Source organism: Mustela nigripes, chromosome 7, assembly GCF_022355385.1.
Source record: "Mustela nigripes isolate SB6536 chromosome 7, MUSNIG.SB6536, whole genome shotgun sequence".
Taxonomy (NCBI): domain Eukaryota; kingdom Metazoa; phylum Chordata; class Mammalia; order Carnivora; family Mustelidae; genus Mustela; species Mustela nigripes.
Genome location: NC_081563.1, coordinates 77,609,864 through 77,634,879, shown reverse-complemented (window position 1 = coordinate 77,634,879; position 25,016 = coordinate 77,609,864). Strand labels below are relative to the sequence as shown.

Sequence of the window (25,016 nt, the reverse complement as noted above, 5' to 3'; positions counted from 1 at the left end):
GGTGCTTCCCGCTCCAACTGAGGGTTCCGGAGAGCGGTGGGGGAGTAAGCCACACGCACAGCCCCCTTCTTGGAGAAATTAATTTAGGCAGCCAGGGGTTCTCGAAGCGCCGGAAATGAGCGGCGGCCCAGCCCTCGGGCGGACAGAGGGATCCCCCAAGATGCCGCCGGGGTCGCGCACTCGTGGGGTGGTCGGCCTGCGCCCCCCCCCCCCCCGGAGCCCGGCCCCGGGTCTTCCCGGAGGTGGAGGAGAAAGAAAGCGGGCGGCGGGGCCCGGGCTGCGCTCCCGGGGAGCCTGCGGGGACCGACGGCGTCGGGGAACTGAACGGAAGAAAGGGCGGGGCCCCTAGGCAAAGCGTTTCAGGGCTGCCCCGACTTCGAGACCCCCGCCAAACTTCCCCCCAAACCCCAGCCTCCTTCTTTCGCCGGTTGTTGGAGCCCAGCTGGAAAAAACTGCTCCTTCCCTCCGCGCCCCAGGGGGACGCGCGCCCTGCAGCCACCAGCCAAGTGATAACACCCAAACGTCTGCACCATTAAAATTAAAAAAGAAGAAGCACCCCAAACCTGATTAAACATTCAAATAGAAAAATTAAGATATTCTGGGCAAAAGAAGTGTTTAGACAAAGGCTGTCTGCTTCAATTTCCCCCGTTAAGCGGGGAGCTGGCTGCTCAGAGAGAGAGTGACGGTGAATTCCATAAATTAACTGAAAATCCCTCTTCTCCGGAGCCCAAGTTATCTCTCCGTTGCCTGCAGCTCTGATTTAGAATGGGAGCCGGCTTGTTTACCGGTTTAATTAATGCTCCTTTTCAAGCAGGGAAGAGGGGAAGGGAAATGAAGTGACTCGGTGATAAACAGGTGTAACCCGGGCGGGTAGCTCAGCTCTCGGGGCCTGTGGCAGCCTCATCAGGCTTGACTGGGCCTGACCCCGCCAGCGAAAAAGGTAGATGGCCCAGTTGGAAGCCCAGTAGGTGAGCATTATTTTAACCGCGAGCCTGTGATTGGAATGGCTTAAAGGGACAATCAGCACTTGGAGTTTTTCTTCTTCCTCCAGAATGCATTCTGATTCTGTCCTGTTGCTGAGCGCAGAAGAGACAGACCTGGAAGATATAGGTCATAGGCCTTTTCCCTCCTCTTCCTCCTCCTTTCCCTCAGCCCTCACCTCAAAATGCAAAGGAAGAGCCTCTGAAGGAGGAAACCTGGCTGCCACTGCTCCTTGGGGACCAGCTTGCGGCTCTGAAAAATCCCTGGGCATTCTCGCTTTATTTACTTATTTCGGCTTTTAATTCCAAGAGCCTAATATCTGGGATTGGACTGTCCGTGGCCTACGTGTTTCTGTGACCTTACAGATAACAGGGAAGCTTGGATGGGAAATGAAATTCAAGCGCCAGCTAATTTTAAAAACATAACTAAAAACTCATTCCCGAGGGGGGAAATGGCAGTTTCTGTAAGCACAGGCTGAACATGTTTTTAAATTAATAACTAGCCCTGGTATTTGCTAAATGATGGTTGTTTCGGGGGGGAATTTTTAGTCATTAAAATCAGCAGGTACCCAAGGTGAGAATATATGTTTCGTGACTTCAAGTCACCTGTCTGCTTTGCCTGCTGCCTTTCTTCGAGCCAGTATCCTGGAGAAACACAAGTGAAACCAGAAGCTGGGTCTGTCAGCCATGCTGGCCTTTTGGAGGAAAAAAGCTTTTCTTTTCTTTCTTTTTTTTTTTTAAATTGCTATTTATCGAATGCCTACTAGATGCCTCCACGTGTTATCACCAATTCTGACAGCTTCCCCAGAAGGTGGTTATGCTCATCCCCATTCTTGAGAAGGGTTTAGAGAATTGTTAGTGATTTTCCCCAGGCTACAAAGCTAGTCAAGTGCTAGAGTAGGAAAGAGAACTGGGCCTTTCTGACCCTGGGACCCTCACCTCTTTCATTCTTTATGAGGCAGCAGTGATCCTCGATACCCACCATCACATGGAGACTGGGATTTCATTCTAGACAGAGACTGGATGTCCTTGGTTACAGAAGAGAAATTTTTGCCACCTGGAGAATTCCACTCCAAGCTCAGGTTCAGGTTTATGGGGGCCCAACACATGTATAAGCACAAAATACTTTGCAGAATATAGATTTCTTTCTGGAAGGAGTTCTAAATTGGGATTAGGCACTTTCAATTTCATTGTTGGTTCTACTACCCGTGAATGTGTGATCTTGAGCAAGTCACCTTAGCTGAGTGAAATCCTCATCCCTCTTTTGGCATTATCTGCCTCACAGCATGAGGTGGGGCCAAAATGAGCCGACATGAGTTCAAATGCAGTGGTCACTATGAGGAGCTGTTCAAATGTACAGTTTCAAGACTGATTTCCCAGTGTTATCAGGTCTTGACTAAAACTATAGGGGCATATGCTTTCAAAGGAGTGAGTTACTATATAAGAGGGTGTTGGGGTCCATTATCAAAGGAAGGAGACCGATAAAAAGCGGAGGTCAAGCAAAGCTTTATTCGTGCCAAGCATCAAGAATCGACTGACCAGTCAGGGCCGCCTCTAAAGACAGCGACCCCTCCCACTTGCTACTCACTTCATCCAGCCTTCAGTGCTTTCTGGAGATACCTGTATCAGGTATTTAAATATTGGCTCTACTACTCCAGGCAAGCTCTGTAACTTGTCTAAACCTAAGATAATAATACCCACCTCATGGTTAAATGAAATAAACTTAGATTAAATGGCAGATTAAATGAAATAATGCACCTGGGTGGCTCAGTTAGTTAAGCCCAGTTAAGCTCAGTTAGTTTGAGCCCAGGTTTTCTTCTTTCTCCCATCTTATATCCTAGTTTTAGTGAAGTACATACAGCTTCATGTAACTTCCCAAGAAAGGGCATGCTGGAGACAAAATTTCTGTGCTCTTGTTTGTCTGAAAACCTGTGTGTTGTATTTCACTGGACTGGTAGTCTGAAAATAACTTTCCTTCAGAATTTTGAAGACATTACTCCATCACCTTCTGGCATCTAGCGTTGTTGAGGAGAAGTCTGACACCATTCCTACTTCTATTCATTTGTAGCAGATCTGCTCTTTCTCTTTGGAACTTTTACAAACAACTGTTTCTCTGTAGTTTCTCTGTGTTGATATTTGGCTGGGTTACATCTAATTATGGGTCTTTTCCAGTAGTGCTGGACACTACGTGGTCCTTCCAATGTTGGGACTAGGCCTTCTTCAGCCCTTGGAAATTATCTGCTGTACTTTCTTTGATTATTCTCTCCCTTTTCGTTTCTGGTTTTTTTGTTTGTTTGTTTGTTTGTTTCTTTCTTTCTTTCTTCCTTTCTTTCTAGGATTCCTATTAGTGAGATATTAGATTATTCCACTTCTTTTTCTCTCATATGTTCTCTCTCTCCTTGCTCAGTGTTTTGTGAGATTTCATCAACTTTTTAGTCCTTGTGCTGAAACTTTATTTTACCAATTACATTTTAACTTCCAAGAGCTCATTCTTACTCTCAAAATCCCATTTTTAGAATGTATGGTCTTCCCAACTCTGTTTGAAAATTCTAAAAACAAAATTTTAAAAAAAAGTATTTTGTTTCCCAACTTCTGTTTTCCCAGGGGTGAGATTTTTCAGCTTGCTTAATTTTTTATATATATATTTTTTCTTCTTGCAATTGGTTGTGCTTCTTGGCAAATGCATGTGTGCCTCCTTGGTCATTTTCTGATGTTGAAAAAAAAGAACTCAAGATGGTGTGGATTTACTGTGCAATTATGCATATTGATTGCCCAAATGGCCTTCCCTGAACCTTTGTGAGGCTTTCTGAGTGAACTGCCTCCCATCCCTTCTGCTGCCCCTAATAAAGCATTCTATGTGTGGTTTCCTTCAGCTGCTTCCTCTAGTGATGCCCCCCACAAATGTGATATATTCCAGAAATCTGTTTCCCTCTCTTATTTGTTGGTGGAAGGATGGGAGCCAAATGTGTATCCTGGGTTCACCATCTTGAACTATAAAAAGACTCTGAAATGTTGGGGTCTTTTCTTTTTATTTATTTATTTTTATTTATTTTGGGGGGGTATTTTAAATTTTTTTGGTTTTATACTTTTAACTGCTTCATCTTCTGGCAGCTTGGTGCCCCTAAGCCTGGAGGTCCATCTGAGGTTTATGGACTCCCCAGGAAGATGTTGTTCATAGATCCTTAGCATCTCGCAGGCTTCACTCTCACAACAGTACCTAAAAACTAGGACCTGGTTTCCCCAAACTTCTTCTTGCACAGATCAGGGGTCACTAAGAATAGAATGAGGGTAGTCCTTCCTTGCACACATCATCTTCTTCCTCACCACAGGGCCCAAGAGCCTCTATAACACTGAGTGTGCTACCCTTTGTCCTTCATTCCACCCACTCACATCCCCAACCTAGCTTAGCCCTTATGTGCCCTTCAGACCCCAATCTAGCACCATTTCCTTAGAAAAGCCTTCCCTGTTCCCCTGACTAAGCCAAGTTGCTCTGTGGTATGGCCTTCTGTTGGTTTTGCCTTTGGTGTCAGATTCAGAAAAGTCATCACCAAGACCTACGTTAAGGGGCTCACCACCTATGTTTTCTTTTAGAAGTTTTATGGTATCAGGTCTTACGTTCAAGTCTTTAAACCATTTTGAGTTAATTTTTGTGTGTGATGTAAGACAGTAGTCCAGTTTTCCCTGCACCATTTATTAATGAGACTGTCCTTTCCCCATTGTACATCCTTGGCTCCTTTGTTGTAAATTCATTGAGAGAGAATTCTGTCCTCTATTCTTTCCCATTGATCTATGTGTCTGTTTTTAAGCTAATACCATACTATTTTAGTTACCACAGCTCTGTAATTTAGTGTGAAATGAGGAAGCAGAATGCCTCCAGCTCTGCTCGTCTTTCTCTACATTGCTTTGCCTATTTGTGGGGTTTTGTTTGTTTTGTTTTTTGTTTTTGGTGATTCCACGCAAATTTTGGGATTCCTTATTTCTTTGAAAAATGCTATTGGGATTTTGATAAGGATCATGTTGAACCTACAAATTATTTTGAGTGGTATGGACATTTTAACAACACTGATTCTTCCAACCCATGAGCTCAGACTATCGTTCCATTTAATTGTGTCTTCAATTCCTTTCATCAAGTGTCTTATAATTTTTAATATGTGAATCTTCCACTTGCTTGGTTAATTTATTCCTACGTAATTTATTCTTTGTGATGCAGTTGTAAATGGGATTCTTTTCTTGATTTCTCTTTCTGATAGTTTGTTATTAGTATGTAGACATGCAACAGATTTTTGTGTATTGATTTTGTATCCTGCAATTTCTGAATTCGTTTATTAGTTCTAACTTTTTTTGATGGAGTCTTTAGGGATTTCTATGTATAGTCTCATGTCATTTGCAAATAGTGACAGTCTAATTTCTTCCTTTCCAATTTGGATGCCTTTTATTTCTTCTTTCTCTTGCCTAATTGCCCTGGCTAGAACTTCCAATACTATGTTGAATAGAAGTGGCGAGAGTGGGCATTCTTGTCTTGTTCCTGATCTTAAAGGAAAGACATTTCAGCTTTTGTTGAGTATGTTAGCTGTGGGCTTGTCATATACGGCCTCACCAAAAGCAAAAGTGACAAAAACAAAAATAAACAAGTGGGATTACATCAAACTAAAAAGCTCCTGCACAGCAAAGAAAACCATCAACAAAATGAAAAAGCATCCTACTAAATAGGAGAAAATGTTTGCAAATCATGTATCTGATAAGGGGTTAATATCCAAAATATATGAAAAGCTCATACAACTCACTAGGAAAAAAACAAAAATGAAAACAAACAAAAACCAAAAAACACACAAACAATCTGATTTTTAAAAAATGGGCAGAAGGGGCACCTGGCTAGGCCAGTCAGTGGAGCACACGACTCTTGATCCCCAGGTTGTAAGTTCAAGCCCTGCACTAGGTGTATATTTTACTTAAATGAATAAATAAAAACTTTTAAAAAATGGGCAGATCTAAATAGACATTTTCCCAAAGAAGACATACAGACAGCAAGAGACATGTGAAAAGATGCTCAGCAGCACTAATCATAAGGGAAATGCAAGGCTCATTTGGGCAGCACTTATACTAAAATTGGGGCAATCATCAGGGAAATGTAAATCAAAACCAAAATGAGTTAGCACTAAAATCTATTAGGATGGCTATTATCAAAAAGATAAGAAATAACAAGTATTGGCAAGAACGTGGAGAAAAGAGAACCCTCATGCACTGTTGGTGCGAATGCCAAATGGTGCAGCCACTGTGGAAAACAGTATGGAGGCTCCTCAAAAAATTGAAAATAGAACTACCATGTGATCCAGCAATTCCATTTTTGGGTATTTATCCAAAGAAAATGAAAATATTAGCTCAAAAAGATATATATACCTCCATGTTCACTGCAGCATTACTTACCAATAGTTAAGATATGGAAGTGAGCTAAGTATCATCAACAGAGGAGTGCATATAGAGGTGTGATGTATATAACCCATGGAATATGATTCAGCCACAGAAAGGAATAAAATTTTGCTGCAACATGGCCATTTGCAGCAACACGGATAGACACTGAGGGCATCATGCTAAGTGAAAAAAGCCAGAGAGAGAAGGATAAATACCAGATGATGTCTCCTACATGTGGAATACAAAACAGACTGAAAAGTGAACACCACCCCCCCAACTCCACCAAGCTCCTAGATACAGAGAACAGATTGGTGGTTGCCAGTGGCAGGGAATGGGAGAAGTGGATAAAGGGAAAAGGGAGTCAAAGGGAAGAAAGGAAGGAAGAGAGGGAGAGAGGGTGGGAGGAAGGAAGGGAGAGAAAGAAAGGAAGAAAGGAAGAAAAGGAAAAGAAAAGAAAGAAAGACAGAGGGAGGGAGGGAGGGGGGAAGCAAGAAAGGAAGCCCAAGATAAAACATGTGACAATAAGTTTAAAAAAATGTTTATTACGTGAATTTTATATTTCTATCATAAAATTTTAAGAAGCTGACACTAGCAACTTATTGGCCACATTCTTCTGGAAAATAACTTGAAATCATAAATGTTAGTTTCTTCATTTGTAAAATGGAGTAACGGTATCAACCCTCCTTGTGAAGGATTAAATGAGATAATATACATAAAGTGCCCAGAGCAGTGCCTGACCCATGGTTAGGTTCTCAACAAATGTCTTACTATGTTTGAGAAGTTTGAGATGGCAGCATGTCTTGGGGCACAGGACAAGGAGGGAGAGGTTTTATACATTTGTTCAAATATAGCTTAGGGGTGCCCAGGTGGCCCAAGTGGCTCAGTCGACTGAGGCATCTGACTCTTGATTTTGGCTCACGTCATGATCTCATGGTTGTGAGATCCAGCCCTGCAGTGGGCTCTGTGCTCAGCAGGGAGTCTGCTTGAGATTCTCTCTCTCCCTCTCCCTTGGCTCTCCTCCACTCACACATACACTCTCTCTAAAATAAAATCCTTAAAAATTACATGTATTATATATATTACATATATAATACCGTTTGGATGTAAGAACTCAGGAGAAGACATGGAAAGTAAGATCAGAAGAATTGGCAGGGGTCAAATAAAGATGGTTCTTATGAAAGATTCTAGAAATGTAGACATGGACACACATATTTATTAAGTACCTAGATGTCATGGATCCATGAGAAAGGATTACAATAAACTACACGGAAGAAGAAAGTCTTATTGGTGAGATGGTAAAGGGCCAAGTTTCAGGCGAACTGAAATGGAGCATCCATGTAGTTCTTGGGAGTCCTACATTAGTATAAATTCCCACATTCGCCCAAATCCCAACATTCCCTCAAAATCCTACTCTAATAGAAAGACGCTTTACCACACACCTCAATTTCATTTTTATTGTACTTCGTGTTTTCAAGCCCCTCCTTGGTCAATTCATCATGTCTCCTTAGCATAGGACCAAGCTCTGGTGTAGACCACTACAGCAAACAGCTCACTATAAGCAGACAAGACTCTAAGATTTATGCTAGCCTTCAACAAAATGCCAGTGGGATAGGTACTACTTAGGGAATTCTTTTCTTGAAAAACTTATAGGATCCTTTATTTGGTCCCCAAGAGATGGCAGTGAGGAAACTCCTCTGGCCTTTAATAAATAGACCAAATAAACCTATTGGCATTGTGTGAATTATTTTTTTCTCTTCCTTCAAAGTACTGAAGAGGCATCCCCCTACAAGGAAAAAAAAAAATAAAAGAAAATGATAAATATAGTCTGGTCTCATGCTCAGTCTAGCAGCAGGCGGGGGTGGGTGGGGAAGCAGGCTCCCTGCTGAGCAGAGAGCCTGATGCGGGACTCGATCCCAGGACCCTGGGATCATGATCTGAGCTGAAGGCAGAGGCCCAACCCAATGAGCCACTCACTCATGGAACAACTTTTCTCTCCTTCGCAGCGCTTACCTCAGCTTGTAGGGTTTGTGGAGTGAGACCATGTGTGTTTTCGGTTCACTCTGAAGTCCGAGGCTCGGAGCAGAGAGCTGGCACATAGCATGTGCCCAGGAAATATCTCTTGAGTGAATGAATGATCATGAAGGTGGACACAAAAGAAACAGGGAGAAGTAACTCACAGGTGCCCAATGGAAACCCCACATGTACTCCATCTTAGACATCTGATATCTGAAGAGGACTAGACCCCCAGGCCTCCATTAGCGCTGCACAAGGCCTGAATTACGGGCTTCCGGTGGCCTCTTGTCAAGCCCCAGCCCTGCACATGGTGAACCCTGTGTTCGAGAAGATGGATTCCCTGGCAGCCCACAGGGCTCCGGGCTTAGATGGCCTTCTGACCACCCAGGTATCGTGCAGGGAATTTGTTCAGGATAGACAGAACTGTGACTCATCTCTAGACAAGGCCCTCAAAGCCTGGAAGGAGGGAAGAGAGCCAACTCACCCAAGAGGCCAGGAGGAACTTTTCAGCTGAGGCCACAGAACCCCCAGGGGGTGGTCCGGAGGCTGCCCAGCACCAGTGGTGGTACTCCTTGCTGGGAACAATCTAGCTTCACACCTCAGCTACCTTTTCGGCACCAGCTTCCCAGTGGTGAGGCTCTTATTAAATTTGGGATTACCATGTGTAAAGCACAGTCTGAATTTTGTTTGCTCTGCCATGTAACTCGCCTTTCCAAACACTCAGTCAGAGCGGCCTGTTAATCTACTGACCACAGGCTTAATCGGCAGGCGGCCAGGAGGCCCCACCAAATTCCTCCTGACCCTTTGTTACCTGGCCTGGAAGGGAGAGACCCCTTGTTTGGGAAGTGTTTCTCCTCCCCCCGAACATTTTCAGTATTAAGAGTCTTTTGTCACCACAAATCTGAAGCAGGGGATTATGACGGGTAGGCTGTCACCCAGATTGTTTCTTGCAGGGGATAATGGGAAAAGTTTGCGGGCTGGCCTAATGAAACCTTTATTCGGGGAACAATACCGTTTCCATTAAGCTAAGGCTCAGGCCCTAACAATGCCTCAGAACAAACCCAATTTGAATATTTAATTTGGGATGCCAGGGGCTGAGTAAACACCTCTCCCCCTTAGCCCCTCTCTGGAGACCCCTTGCAGCAAATCTGAGGAAGATTCCAGAGCCATTAATGTCAGGTTGGCAGCAACCGTGGAAAGATCTAAATCTTTAATATTTCACTGACATCAAGGAATGCTGTTTAGTCGTAACTGCCCCCCACCAAAAAAAAAAAAAAAAAAAAAAAAGGGGATGAGAATGCTAATCATATAAGCGACCAACTGGAATCTGTTCTGAGCCTTGCAGGCAACACAGACTTTCAGATGAGAGCTCTCCCCACCCCACGTGCCCACAATCCACCACCAAGCCCCAAGACAAACTGCTAAATATGCTGGATCATTTTTTTAAATGGCTGTAGTGATGCCAAACACACCATTTAGGGAATGGAATTTTCGGTGTCTTCCTCCTCTACCTGGCAACCAGGCAGTGAGGCTACAGATACTTGAGAGATGGGTTGTGTGTGGGCTCCTCTGCGCTCAGAGTATAATCGCTCAAAAATGATTCCTTTGCAGCTCACTGGGGGTTTTCTTGTCCATAGCCATGGCGTGTCTGTGGATCCTTGGTCTCCTCTTTGCCTCTTGCTTCCTGGGGACACATCTTGTGTTCTGCCCTCCCAGCGATGGTAATGGGTCCTACCGAGTTTGTGGGTTGGCTCTATTTCCTCATCTCTTCTGCTGCCCTTAATTTTCATACTCTCTACTAAGAGTACAGATGATGAGAAGCTTTTTACTCACTGTACAGGGGGTGAATCACCACACTGACACACTCGATTTCTCTGCCATAAACCTGGCTTCTACCTCACCAGGGAAGAAAGGCAGGGCAAACAGGGGAGGAATGTCTGGTGTGGTGGACCTGGTGGCCTCTGAGCCTAATCTCAGCCCAGGAGAACAGGCCACAGGTGACCTCATGTGGGAGCAGCAGCCGTGGCTACGGTGCCGGACACCATCTGAGACATTCTAACCGACTCCCTAACACCCATTCCAGGGGTTTGGCCATCAAGTCCTAAGACAAAGAAAACATTGCTGGTGATTTTAGAGACTGGCCACCAGGAGCAGCTAACCACCAGCGACCGCCTGGAGTCCTGGGAGGCCAGAGTCCCAACAAAGCTCCTTCGCAAGCAGGATGTGTGTATGTGTATGTGGCAGGAAATAAAGGCTTGGCACCTGACTTTTGAAGGGTGGCTGACCTCTGATCTGTCTGTGGTTCAGGCCCCAGTCTGGCCCCACGATGTCATCACAGCCACAGCAGGGCCCTCGGCTCAGACATGGCTCTCCACTGTTGATTTGCTCCAATGACTCTACCAACCCAACACCCAAGCCCTGGGGATGTCCCCCTTTTTTCCTCTGCACTCAAATGAACTAATAAGCCTTCTGTCTAACAGGATCTTCCCTCTGGGCCAGGGTCTCACAGGAAGAATGGCCAGGGTTCATCTGGCCATTCCCGCAGCAGAAATGGTGCTGGCCAGAGACGGTTGGGCAGGTCAGACCTTCCACCTCTTTGAGCCTCAATCTCATCTGTCCCCAAATAGTTGATAATGACAACAAAGTCAGAGGGTGGATGGGACGATGTGATGGAAGCAATTTAAGTGCTCAGCACACAGTGAGTGCTCCGTGAGCATGAGTTGCTGCTACTGCCTCCTGTGGGTTGTTTCTAGCCCTCGGTTGAAGTTTTCTTTCCTTTAAGTAGTCCCAGGGTTGTAAGGACACGTGATCACTGAAGACAACTTCTGGAGGTGTTTCTTGGGAGGTTTGTGACATTTCTGCCAGTTCCTGAATGCGGCCTAGGAAAAAGGGTGGAGGTGGGGCCAGAGGTATCCTGGGCTGGTTCTTGTCTGGCCGGCCATCAACCACTCTGTGCCAGGTGCCAGTATGCCTCCATGAATGAGCCACTGCTCCCTGCTCACGTGGGTGGGAGCCGGGGCGGGGCAGGGTGGGGGGGTTGTGCCTGGAGAAGGTCCTGTGCTGGTCACACACCAAAGACAGACCTGGGGTTCTGCACTCAACAGCTCACAAGTGTTCTCACTCCACATCCTTGTAAGAGTCACTGCAGGTCAGCAGCCTGGATGGTCCACCACTGTTCCCAGCTGGAGTCCCGTCGTCTCAGCCAGATGGATGCTCTCTGCTGACTCTCAAGGCCTAAGCTGGCTCCGTGTTTTCTCCCTTCATCTGTCATCTTCTGCCGGAATGACTATATCAACTTCTCATGGTGCCTTCTACTTCATCTTACACTTCCCATTCTCCTTAGAGCAGCAACAGAGAAATCAAGATCATGTCACTCCTTTTCTTAAGATCTTTCAGAAGAGGGATGCCTGGGTGGCTCAGTCAGTTAAGCATCTGCCTTCTGCTCAGGTCATGATCCCAGGGTCCCAGGATTGAGCCCTGCATCAGGCTCCCTGCTCGGCGAGGAGCCTGCTTCTCTCTCTCTCTGCCTTTGCCTGCCACTCTGCCTGCTTGTGCTCTCTCTCTCTCTGATAAACAAACAAACAAACAAACAAAATCTTTAAAAAAAAAAAAAAAGGATCTTCCAGAAGTTTCCCACTGCAATAAAATCCAGTTTCTCCTCCATGGACTCCAAGGTCCTGGACAGTCCACCTCACACCATGCACTTGACATGTGTTGTGCTTAACTCACTCCGGCTCTGCAGATTTGCTTCTGCCTCAGGACCTTTGCCCTGGCTGTTACTTCTGCCCAGAATTCTCTTCCTTTCAATCTCCAAAGCTTGGATCTTTCTTACCATTCTTGATTTTATATCTAATGGAGGCCCATCACTTTCTAAAGTAGCAACTCATTTTATGGTCTTCATCAGACTCACTCTGATTTGAGCCAGTCTTCTTTGCATGCAGGTAGTTTGCCTTTCTCCCCCACATTAGAATGCTGCTCTGTGAGGTCAGGGAATTTGTTGTCTGGTTTACAACTCTCCCGAGTGCCTGGCACCTGTTTTGGTTTGATGAGCCTCTATGGGATGAGTGGATCTTTATCTCATTTAACCCCATGTTCCTGCCAAGTCAAACATTTTCCAAAATCACCCCTGTGCCTTACTTAGCTCATCAGCTGCCTACCCTGGTAGGGTCTTCCCTACCACTGCCACTATTTCAAGGCCCACGACTGACAAATCTGGCCTCTTCTTCCAAAGTACACTTACTCCTCCTTTATCCCTAGTAACCCTTCAGCTAGTCCCTCCCCACAGATTTGCATTATTTGAGGACACGCTCCATCTTCCTAGGAGTTTATAAGGGCTGCATGGGCCTCATTCTCTCTTTCCCATGTTGGGGGGAGGTCATGGAGGTAGGTGTATGCACCGTCCAGTCAGGAGAGCCCTCCAGACTCCAGGTAACATTGTAAAGCTGATAAAAGGCTTTTGACTCCCATTTCTCTTCCTTCCCCAGCTCCTGGAGACCCTTTACTTCCCCTAGGTTCCCAGTGTCCTCTCCTCATTTCCCCCCCCCCTCCCCATTTCACTTCCCCATCCCCACTAGGGCCTGTTCTCAGATCTTTCACACCAAGGACCATGACAGTGTCATCCCTGCCAAGAAGAGCCCCGTTTTAACAGTACCCCCCACATTGAGTTAATGGGAAGATGTTCTGTTGGTGGAATTTTAGTATTAATGACACATTTTTTTCTTTCCCACCCAAGAACTTTCTTTAAATCTTTAAATCTTGCCACGTAGGGAATTACTTGTTCTGCATCTGCTGAGCTCAGGGGGGGTCTTATGACCAGGACAGAGGCTGGTCTTGGACCTCCTTGGGGTTTTCCCTTAGTACCCCTGAGGGTACTAAGTTTTTCCCTTAGTACCCTCGATACCTAGGAAAATAGTGTGAGTGAACTGTTACATCCTGGGGGTTATACCCACAGAAAGAACAGAAATGAGCTTCTAGTCCTACAGCCTCACCCTGTCTCATCACTGCTACCTCTCTTTTTGAGTGTGTAAGAGGATGTTAGGCAAGGCCCATCTCAGGGGCCCAGGAGGCATCGGGATATGAAGACCCGCGATCCCAAGTGCCCAAGAACTTCAGATCATGAAGCTGGGAGTGGTGTGTGTGGAGGTCCTACCTCATCCACCATCGAGGTCCTTCCACACCTCCACACGTCCCCGGCCAAGTGGCGCAAAGGGGCTTGCGTTCCCAGTACAGTCGGTTCAGACTTTTGGGCTGACCAACCCGATCTTCACCCGAAATCCTGCTCTTTGTAGTTCAAGCCCAGATTTTGAATCTTCCTCCTTGTCACTTGCGTCCCCAGTCCACACTGCTGTTTCTTCCACCAGGACCACCCTGTTACGGGAACCTCTTCAACAGGATCTCCACTTCTTTTAAACTATCCTCCCTCCAGCATTCAGAATGAGCTTTAAAAAAAATCCCCATCTGATTATGTCATTCCCACTACTCCAAACCATTTTGTGGCTGCTCATCAGACTCCAGATAAAAACTCAAACTCATTCGGTCCTGTACCATCTGGCCCTCATGAATCCCACATCCCTCCTCCCAAGGCTCCCCTCTCACTCCTCAGAGGTAACAGCTCTGCCATACCCTGGGGCCTGCCATCTACCTTCCTCCCTGTGAGCTCCTCAGGCCCACCATCACTGCTTTCCATGACCGCTCCTTCTCACAGCCGAGACCCTCAGGGAGGCCTTCCGCATCCATCCTGTCTGAAGTAAGGGCCCTCTAGAATTTTCTACCAATAGGACTTGATCTGTTTTTCATAGAATTTATCACAAGTTATAATCATCACATTTACTGTTTAGAACAGAAGCTACGTGTGGAGAGCAATTCTGTCTTTCTCTCTAGGCTCTAGAATCTAACGGGGTCTTTCTATTTACAATTATTAGATCCAAAGCACTAACAGGGGGTTAGATTTATTAGATAAGTGGATAAAAATGAATGCCCTAGGGCCTCCCCACACCTGAACACCCAGATCCAGTCCGCAACCGAGCAAGGCAGGATACTGAGGTCATTCCAGAACCTCTCAAGACAAGGCCTACTTAGAAGTACTCAGTATTCTCTAGGCTCTAGGACTAAGCTAATGCAGGGGAACTTTTCTTGGCAGCATCATAGAATGTGAATTCCCCGAGGTGATGAAGATCTTGGGCCCTGAGGGATAATGGAAGGTTTTTATCTTGAATACTTCAGAATTTAGTGTGAAACGGGAAATTAAATGATCTAGTTCAGAGAGGAGGAAAGTGATGCCCAGAAAGTAAGTAGCTTGCCTGAAATCACTAGTTTGTTATGGGTAAAGCCCGGGCTGGAATCAAGTTATTCTGATTCTGACTCCATTGTTCTTTCTCCTGAAGCTTATTTTCTCTTGCATCTTCTCCGAAAAGAAGAGAGTGGCTTGCCTGTGGTATTGGCTAGTATATTGACCCATATATGTCCTCTTTTTGGATTTTCAAAATGTCAGTCACCATGTAATTCAAGACATTTTAGGCCAGACGTTATCTCAAAGCTTTTGGTACCTGAAGGTACACTTAAGGAAAGTCCTTCAGGGAGAAGAGATCAAGGTTTGTATGTTATCTATAGCTGTGTAACAAACTGCCCCAAACCTTTCATTAGCTCATGATTCTTGGAGTAGGAACTTTGGGCTGGTCTCAGCTGGGCAGTTTTTCTGCTGGCTCATGCAGCTCACTCAACACAGTTCAGCAGCCAGTCCACTAGGCACTGTTATGTCCTGGATGCCATCACTCACATGACTGGGATAATGGGGACAAATGGGTCCCAGGTGTCCCACATCTAGCAGGAGAGCTTGTGGTTTTTCACATGGTAGCTAGGTTCCAAAAGTGTTAAGAGAGACCAAACTCCCTTGCACAAGAGATGTTCCTATCTCTGTTTCAACTCATAGTGTCTCCCTAGCCAAAGTAAGCCAAATCAAGGTGAGAATCAGCGGTGGAGAAAAACAGATTTCGTTTCTCCATGAGCAGAGCTGCCAAATATTGTTTAGTTTTCCCAATCTACCACAAGGGTGGGGCCTCATGAACACCTTCAGTATCATATTCATACTGAAGACTGTTGTAACCTTCCTATGGTTTATCTAGTCTATTTGTGGGGAGGAAGGGAGCAGAAAAGGAGGCTGAGGCTAGAAAAAGCCCCCGGCGGTGAAGTGAGGGGAAAAACACAAGACAGCAGGCTGGAGACTCACAGGCCTCGGTCCCTCAGCTCAGGTGGTTCTACTGAAGTGGGCTGACTGGAATACCTGGGAAGAGAGGAAAACACCTCAGACAGCTTGGGAGCTGGGAGCTGTCGCATTCTCGTTGGCTCTTGGCTTCATGAGATGCCACTTATGTAAGTGGTTTGGCCAAGAGAAAGAGAGAGAGGGAGTGCATTCCACTGGAAACACAGAACGGTCAGGGCTGTGCCCTCTGCTCCTAAAAATAAAGCCTGTAAAGGAAAATGAAGGCTAATGCACCTGGAGGTGAAACCACAGGTCAGGTGGGCAAAGCTTTTAAATGTAGTGTCTTCTGTGTTGGGTACAGCATGGTGACATTCCCCAAGCTCAAGGAGAGCTCGGCCATCAGGAGGCAGCGTTCACTTCAAGACAGTGACGGCGGAGCTCACTTTCTGACCCTGTCGAACAGAATCATGCTAAACTTCCAAATTTCTCACATTGGTGAGCTGCAAGCAGTAAAAAGCAAGAATTTCATTTAAAAGCGGCGTCCTTATTCTAGGTTGAGTAGGCAATTTTTCCACGACGAACCAATATTTTCCCATCCCTCCGCCAAAGCGTCCCTGTGGACCTGGCCTGGGCCGGTGAGGTGACAGCGCCCACCCAGGAAGGCAGAGGGGCTTCCAAACGAGGTGAGGGAGGGACGCTGCTCGGAGGACTTTTTCTTGTATTTCCAGACAAATTAAAAACCTCCTTACCAGCCATTCATTCGGAGGAGGCCTCTTCCTTCCTCCACAGGGGGGCTGCAGTGTTGGAAGGAGATCGGATTCTGGGAGGCTGGGCCTCCCGGGGCTCTCAAGGAGGGGGAGCCTGCAAGAATGGAAAGAGAGAGGCCCTAACCCTGAAGAGATTGGCAGGCAGGGAGTGGGGGCAAAGTGCAGCCTAGGTCACTGGGAAAAAAGAAACTCAAAGTAAGGGAGTGGGGGAAAGTTCCACTTCCAGCCTAATTATGAAAGAAGTCTGGGTAGAGAGGGGCGGGAGAGCCCAAAGGAGCGCGAAAGGGGAAGTGAGACGTTGCGGAGAGCAGAAAGAGATTCTCAGGGGGCACGGGCTATTGAAGGAGCACAGGCAGGGAAGGGTGTTGCCCCTTCAAACACCGACCGGTTAATAACTGATTTTGAGAGACCTGGAAGCACATTTGCTTGGGACTCCCAAAGAGGGAGGGCAAAATGCCCTATTAAGGGTGGGACGAATTGATTTCCCAAAGAACAGCACCATTTCCTCCAAATGCCCTCTGCAGTCCTCCTTAATCTGCCCTGGAGGCGGCAGGTGACCTCTGCACAGGCTCCTGGAGGCGCCTTTGTTCTGGGGCATTCTGCAGCCGCTTCGCCCCCACCCCCTGCACCTGGGCAGCGGACTCAGAATGTACTTGTCCACCCTTGGCTGGCTCGCGTGGAGGGACTGGCGGATGCCTTTGTATGGGAAACGCCACGAGTCCTCCAACTCTTGTTTTCTCTGCAGCTTGACACATTGGCTGATGGTTTTCCTGTTCCTTCTGACAGCCACAGAAACCTACTCCGGTGGAAAAGGGAGTTTAGCCTGCGCTACTTTATCTGGTGAGACAAGTCAGTGATTGGGGCTACCCAGACCGCAAGACCCTCACTATTCAGGGCGAGAGTCCTGCCATTCAGAGACTCGGCTCTGTTCTCCAATCCCAGGTGTTCCCCGCTGAGTCCTAATCCGGTCCCTCCGAGGTTTGCTAATTTAATTGTGTAATGGTCCACACCTGAGACATTCCCTTAACTATCTTTAGGACACTACTTAGCTTAAAGGAAAGACTAATAAAAGAGAATTAAGACAGGGACTTAGTGAAAGCTTTTGTCATCTCTAAAACGTCTGAATCAAGCAGAAGAAAACTGGGGGTGGGAGGAGGAGGAGGCGATCTCCAAGTTGGAAAAAGCAACGAGAAGTAATTAAAGTTCTTGCTAAGTAAGTCTGAAATATGTATTTAGCCCTTGTAAATTAAATACCCTGGGTTTTTAAGGCGCGATCTCCCCAAACATCTATTATTCACATCAGTAGGGCAGACGGTAAGCCACTGTAAGATTTATAGAAACTAAAAGACTTCCTATGCCAAAGGTTAATGAAAGTGTAATTTGAATCATGAAATCTTTATGTGTCGGCTCAGTTTACACCGAGGGCTCATTAAGGATGCGTTTGGTCGGCGGGCGGCGGGTGACGTCACAGCGGGTATTTAAATGGGCGGGGCCAGGCTGCGCGGCGTGTAATTCTTTAAAAATATAAAAGCCTCCCTCTTTCCTTCTGTCTCTCCAGCTGTAACAACTTCACTGACTGTCTTGGTTCCACCCCGAGGATTTCACTGAGAGAACACGTTGGAGGGAATCAGGAAGCAGAGAAAAGGTCACAAATAAGCACCTCAGGAACAATGAAAGCTTTTCTCTATGCAGCAGTGGGAGAGTTGCTAGAAAAACTGGAAAGGTATTAATCAGAAGTGGCTATAAATCCTCTGGAGTTTTGCTCTTATAAAACTCCTCAGAGAAAGTCTTGAAGGAAATGCAGGTCAAAGCCCAAAAAAGCTCTTGATCAGAGATTGCTGGAGGAAAATCTTCCCAGACGCCTTTAATAGGCAGCAATCACCCCAGGAGTGGAGAAGCCAAGTACGCTTGAAACATGGTTGCAATTCCTAATAGGTCTTGTCACACTTAAGGCACTGCAAGCTCCATCCAACGAACAGCTGAAGCTAGCTGGCGATTCATAAAGCCAACAGTTTAAAGTTTATTATGATGAAAGCACTTAATGACAGCCATCGCTAGGGGCCCATCATTTATAAAGCTGTGCTGAGTATTAGACATGTAGCATGACCACCAATTTTATGTCACAATTGCTACCATAAAATGACCTTTGGTGATTTTTGCTGCATGTGGTGGACAGCTCTTCCTTCACATTAGCGCTCTGTGGCTTTCTTTGCAGACTATTATGCTGTCTAAAGCTTATTTGGCACTGTCGTGAGCCTCAACCCTTGTTATTACCCCGAAGGCCTGTCTTAAAAAAAAAAAAAAAGAAAGAAAGAAACGCGTGCTCTATTACGCCACTCCAATAATGTACAGTTCTTACTAGCCTCAGTTAGTGTAATATTTTAATGCAAATATGCTATACCATTGCATTAAAAAAAAAAGTTCCCATGCATGTGGTTAGGGCAATATCCATATGATGGGAATTCGCTGAAATCAGCCTCTGATTCCCTGATCAAGTCTCATTGTATGGGCACTCCTTTCCCTAGTGGGTTAGAACACCTCCAAAGGGGGGGGGGGGGGGAGAGGGTTAATTAAATTTCCCTTGGAAAAAGAGTTAAAAAAAAAAAAAAAAAAAGATCCTATGTGTGATAAATCCACCTAAGGTAGAAACACCAATTCTTATTGCCTTACATCGCATCCCAATGCAAATTTCCATCTGAGCAACATTATTTAATTAGGATTCCATTTTCCAACCTGCTTTGTGTAGTTAGAAAGTGTTTGAATACACGGCCACTTTACTGCTCTGATGTAAAACGCTGCGGAAAAAAAGTGGTCTGTCCATGCTACACCACCTTTAAATTGTGTATATAATTTTATAAATGATATAAAATCTGCTTCTAGTCCCTGAAACACACACACACACACGCACACACACACACGGCACACTGCAATTTTGGAAAGATTTAAAATATGTGATTTCTGCTGGTGCCTACTGTATTGGGTTTTAGAGAAAGCTTTTTTCAATAAGGTAAATTGTTACATGACAAACTCATCTTCTACCATTATCATCTGCTGTTTGTGTTTAACAACAGGAGTGCCGCTCTAACAAAACTGTTGTAATGGCTGCACAAATTACTCAGCTGAAAGCTTTTCACCAAACAAAATAGTATTAATCAGCAGTTCTTATGAAGGTGCTAATTAAAAACAATTTTCTTCCTTAGTTTGCAATACTAAAGCCATCTTCACTTGCACATTTTCCAATATACAGCTACTGTATTTGCTCACACTTCAGGCCCTCTATTAACTGTTGAATCTCCTATTAGCCATTTTATTACATTTCTGTTTACAAGCTTGTTGACATTTTAAAAGTCACAGTATGATCTGTTTTAGGTATTAAAAAAATGTATTAATTGAAAAGTCAGGGGGGGACAAAAAGGCAAAATATAGCCTCCAAAGCAGACTGCCAGGGCGGACAGCACAGTGAGCTTTTAGCCACAGCCTAGACAGCAAGCTTCCTGGGTAAAACAAAGTCTGAGCCTCAAAAGTGGCATTTCAGGTTTAATGGTTTGTCAAACACCAATAAGCTCCTTCCTGATTTGGAAAGAGTCCACTTGGGAAAATATATTTGCCCTGTCTAAAATCAGTTTCTAAGGAGACCCTGACTTTCAAATCAATCTTTCTAATCTATGATATACACTCTGCATAATTATGACATTTCATGCCATCTGAACTCAGGAGATTTTGATCTGGGGTGAAGAGTATACCTGCAATCTGGAAACTGGAGCCCCGATTTAGGGTCTAAATAGCCTCATCTCTTCCTGCGAAGGGTATGTTTGTGTGTATGTGTGTCTCCATACACTTTGATTCCCTCCCCTATGTGGGTGTCCTGCCCCCTTCCCTACCAGAGCCCCGTGAAAGGGTCCTGTCAGACAATGCCAACCAACTGTTTGGCATGAATTTCGAATGCTGACTAAGCATAAAGACAAATTCCATGGAAGCTGGGTTGACGGAAGGGGTCAGTCCATTCCTAGTAAACAAATAAACAAACAAGAGTCTAACCCTTAGGAGAAAGTATGCTCTATTTTGGTAGTGGGAAGAAGGAAAGAAAAAAAAAACAAACCCAACAACAAACCCACCACCACAACAACCTCCTGCCTACGGTATTAAAACCAGCTTCTCCAACTGTCAAAAGCAGTTAACTAGTTCAGGACAGACACCTGGCTGTTGAAATAGGGCTCCAGAGGGCCACTAATCCTTCCATTCACTCAGTTAACTGCTGGATCCCCCAAATTGATTCAACAGGTATGCCGTGGTAAATTCAGCCCATACTGAAGCCAAAGGGAAAATCAGCAAGGGGTGGGCAGCTCTTCTCTGAAAACACCCGAGGAACCAGCCAGAAAAGCTTTTATGGCCCCGACAAGTTTTCTGCTGAATACTGAGCACCTAAATTACCCTTCCCTAATGGAAGTTACATTTTCATGCTCAGTCAAAAAGCCAACAAAATACACAATTTATACAAAATAGCATCAACCTCTTAGGTAGTCTTTTCTAGCACTTTTATTCCAATTCACAGCATATGTCTTGCTATAAAATAAAATATATTTCTTAAAACCAAGTTGTATGTGGCTGTTCATATCACTGCATTAGAACTGAGCATGGGTGATATGGGAAACATTCTTACATCCAACCCAATCTACTTAGTAGGATAAAGGAATATCATGAGTTTTATCAGGGGATTCAGGTGCATGGAGAAAAGGAATATCATAATAATTCTCATGATTTCCTAAGCGGACAGGCTTCCTTTTGAAACAAACACATGCATAATTGCCTAATCGATAATTATGGAAGGGAGTATTTCCATTGCAATTACATAACCCAACAAGGAGGCACAGAAACAATTCTTAATCATGAAGTTCCAAAGAAACGAAGATGGTAACTTTTCTAAAGCAGCTCTATTTTTTTTCCTTCTCAATATTGGCATTTCATTAAAATTTGAGAAAATAAAAACACTTCTAAATTCTTCAATAATACACAACATGAGTTTCTTCACAAACTTCCAAAGAGCCTGGACTAGAGAGATTTCCAGGTGAGGAACCCATAAAGAGCAGATCTACGAAACCTAAATTGAGCATTTTACAGGAGACTCTCCAGTTTTAATCACACAATAAGCATATTTCTTTACTAGGTATCTTTTAGTAAGAACAGCTCAATTCTTACACCGTGTCTCAAGCTTAGGAAACTGTACATGCCATTCCCAGTTATTATTATTATTTTTTTAAGAATCGGTTACTTCAAGCTCACTTTTTAAAAATAAAATTTCTCCCAAAGAAAAAAAACACTGGATTTCTACACCCACGACACAAAAACGCAAATTAAATTCTCGCCAATTCATGTATTCTCATGAGAGAAAAAAAAAAGTAAAGAAAATTTTCTCTCCATTTCCAAAGAAAAGAAACAGAACAGACCATCTTAGGTGCTACTGTGGGGATGGGTTTTCTTTGTCTGGCAGATTTAGTGGCAGCTTTTCCAGAAGAAATCATTTCTGCTGTATTTTCACCGGTATAAATGGAACTACCTGTGTCGCCTTTTAAAACATTTCAAATTCTAATTTTTAAACAAGAAAATATGAAGCCAGTGTGCAACCTATACAGTCGCCAAAGGAGAGCTGCCACTAGCTGAACTACTCAGCTAAATGGCTGGTTTGCATTGCCCTGGTCTTTATCTAGCACTGAGAATAGACTGCTGTTTTATCCAAAGAGGAATAAATTGCTGTTATTGTGATGTTAGCCCATCACTTGGCATTGCAATTCAAGTTTTTGTGAGAAAGAAATGTATGATCTAACTGCGACTTGACCTATGCCTTCCGAGATCCATCTAGGTGCTCTAATGGAGCAGAAAAAGTGGTGAATACAGGGACATGCAAACTGATGGTGAAAAATTTGTTTGATGATAGAAGTGAGCAGAGAAGACGTTTGAGAGTGGCTGTTTTTATGACCGTTAAGTTTGTTTAACATGCAAAAGGATTTGCCCCCAGTCTCCTACCTATCCCTTTAATTGCAGCCCACTGAATAACGAGCTCTGCCTCGACTACAGATAGGAGAATACAGAGCTCCCCTGCTAATGACATTACTGCTAAAGTGGGCCCAGATGATTCCTTACAGATAAACATCTGAATTTCCACAAAAGGCATTAGAGCTTCTCATGGGTGCACTAGGCCAGGATATGCTTGGGTTCCCTGCAGAAAAGTCATTCTCTCTCGATCCTAGGTAGCACCTATTAAATGTTTACCACACACTCGAATCACAGCATACAACAATATGTGCTTCCTTTAAATCAGATAATTGTGTGATTGAGTTTTTAAAAACTCCCCCTGGTTGCAATCTAGTTTAGCAGCCATTTATTCAAAATTTCTCTGGCAAGGACCTATTTTGAAAGAGGTCTGGAGAACAGCAGCAGTTAGATGTGAGCCCCGATAAAGGCTCACTTTTCATTCATAGTCAGAGCCTAAATGTGCTCTTCTTGTACCTAAACAGATAATAAGCACTCAGCACACTCCTCCTCCTTGACACAACACATTGAGACTAATCACACATAATTGGAGAGGAGGAGCAGAGGGCTGGCCACGCTATTGTGTCCAGAGGACAAACGGTCAGTTTATGAGGCTTTGGGCTGATGTAGTCATTTCTTATACATCCATAGGGAAAAAAACATCCTGTTTAAAAGGAGAAAGAGAATGAGTGAGAGGGACAGCAAAAAAGGATGGCAGATTTAATACAATTAATTTGAGGGAGGTGAGAAAGATATGCTTTATTTATTTATTTTCTTAACCAGGAAAGAATCATGAGGTTTGCTGTGTTTACAGATTAAAAAGTACCATCACCAAAACAGAACAAAGACCAAGATCCTTTTTAAAAAGGGGGGTGCGGGTGGGAATCACCAAAAGAAATTCTGTCTCAATTAGGAGGAAAAAGATTCAGCTTTCTCCTAAGTCCGATTCAAATCTCAGGCTGTTTTGTGGATATTTAAAGACAAACAAAGGTTTGGTCCAAGAAGAGCAGATGAAAAAAGAGAGTCCAGGAGGGCTGGGGAATGATGTGACTGAGGACAGGTGGACCCCACAGCCCACATGTGGAATGTGGCCGAGATGGTGGGGGCTCACAGATCTCAGGATCTCAGGGAGCCAACGGCTTGCTGCATAGCATACCCATCGCAGGTTTCTGTTTTTGTGAAAATATGCCCTGTGCACTTGGTGGTTTCGTCTTTTGAGCAGCTTAATCTTCTATCCTTTTTTGGTTAAAATAAGCAGAAGTGGGTAATGAAGGTTTTCTTCATAGACGTCCTGGTTTTCCTTTTTCAACTGAAAACAATCATAGAACAAAAAGGGTAAGGAGACTCAGATTAGGATTTTTTTTTTTTTTTACCAGTAGTTTTTAATATTGAGTATAATGAAGATTTCTTACTTGAATATATTGTTCCGGTAAATAAATCGCAAAAAAGCAATGCAAAGTAGTTCTCAGTGGCATTGGAAAGATAGGACTATGATCTTTCCTTCAGGGGAAAGGTGGAGGGCAGGGTGCTTTTTCATAAATAGCCGGACTGCATTTGTGACCTCTATGAACTGTGAGGCACTTCAGTGAAGGGAGAGCTGGAGGCTTGCTCATCAGCACCAGAACAGCCATTTGGCCTAGAAGTTTCTGCTCTTGGTCCACTCTGTCCCTCACCTGCGCCCCAGGAATAAGCCAGACGGGCATTTCCAGTCACTGGGAGACTGGCAGCACCCGGACACAAGGAACAGGTTTCTGGGCCCAAGACATTTCAAAGGCTCTCTGGCTGCTTCTCAGGGCTTCTGATAGTAATGCTAATTTTAAAATTCTTTTCTCTGAGGAGGAAAAGGTAGAGCTTCCATACCATTCAAGTGAAGTTCTGCGGGTCTTTTCATGGTAGATTTTAAAATCCAGTCAGAGTTCTCAAAGCTAGAGTCCTCTTTTCCTCATTGGGCTAGAAGAATTTTGACAGCCATATTTATATTTGTCCTAGCAAATAGTAATTTGCTATTTATAAAGACAAAATTAATATTTTTTAAGTTGGGGTTTCTGAGCAAATTGTTAGTTCATTTTTTAATTGATGAAGGTCAGGAAACAGATATTACTTTTAATTATGCATGGACCCAATTCTTTTGTTGTTTTGAATCAGATTACCTCCCCTCCCCCCTGAAACTAAATGAATGGCTCTAACCTGACACCTCCCTGGATTAGTATAGGTCTGGGGCATAATACCCTGAATTTTTTGTGTGCTTCTTCTAAATCATATTCCCAAACTGTGACATACCCTCACTGTTAAGGACAAGAAGCAACGAGCCCGCTTTTCCTTTCTCGCTGGGGAACAAAAAGCCAATCCTGTCTTTACTTTCTAATCCATTTTCATAAGAAATGATGACACAATCACGGAAGTAACTGCATTCTGTTTTCTTCGATGGCATTTGCTTTGTTTACACAAGATTCTACCTTAGAAAAGAGCCTCTGGATTTGTGCTACTACCAAAGTCGTGTGACAGTGTTAATCCTAAACACACCATCCCTTAACGTCACTCTTTAAAAAAAAAAAAAAAAAAAGGCCAAGAAAATGGCTTCCCAAACTTCCCAATCCAAACCCACTAACCAGGACCTACTAA

The 25,016-nt window shown here is 44.4% G+C and overlaps 1 protein-coding gene across 2 annotated transcripts in view; it reads right to left on the bottom strand.

Moving 5' to 3' along the window:
• Positions 1–23,113: 23,113 nt before the first annotated feature.
• Positions 23,114–25,016, bottom strand: part of CAMKMT (calmodulin-lysine N-methyltransferase) — a 378,137-nt gene continuing 376,234 nt past the window's right edge. For both annotated transcript variants that reach the window (XM_059406224.1, XM_059406225.1), the window contains one exon: positions 23,114–23,703. In XM_059406224.1, coding sequence (XP_059262207.1) covers positions 23,626–23,703 — 78 coding nt within the window. In that variant the 3' untranslated portion in view covers positions 23,114–23,625. The remainder of the gene's footprint in view (positions 23,704–25,016) is intronic.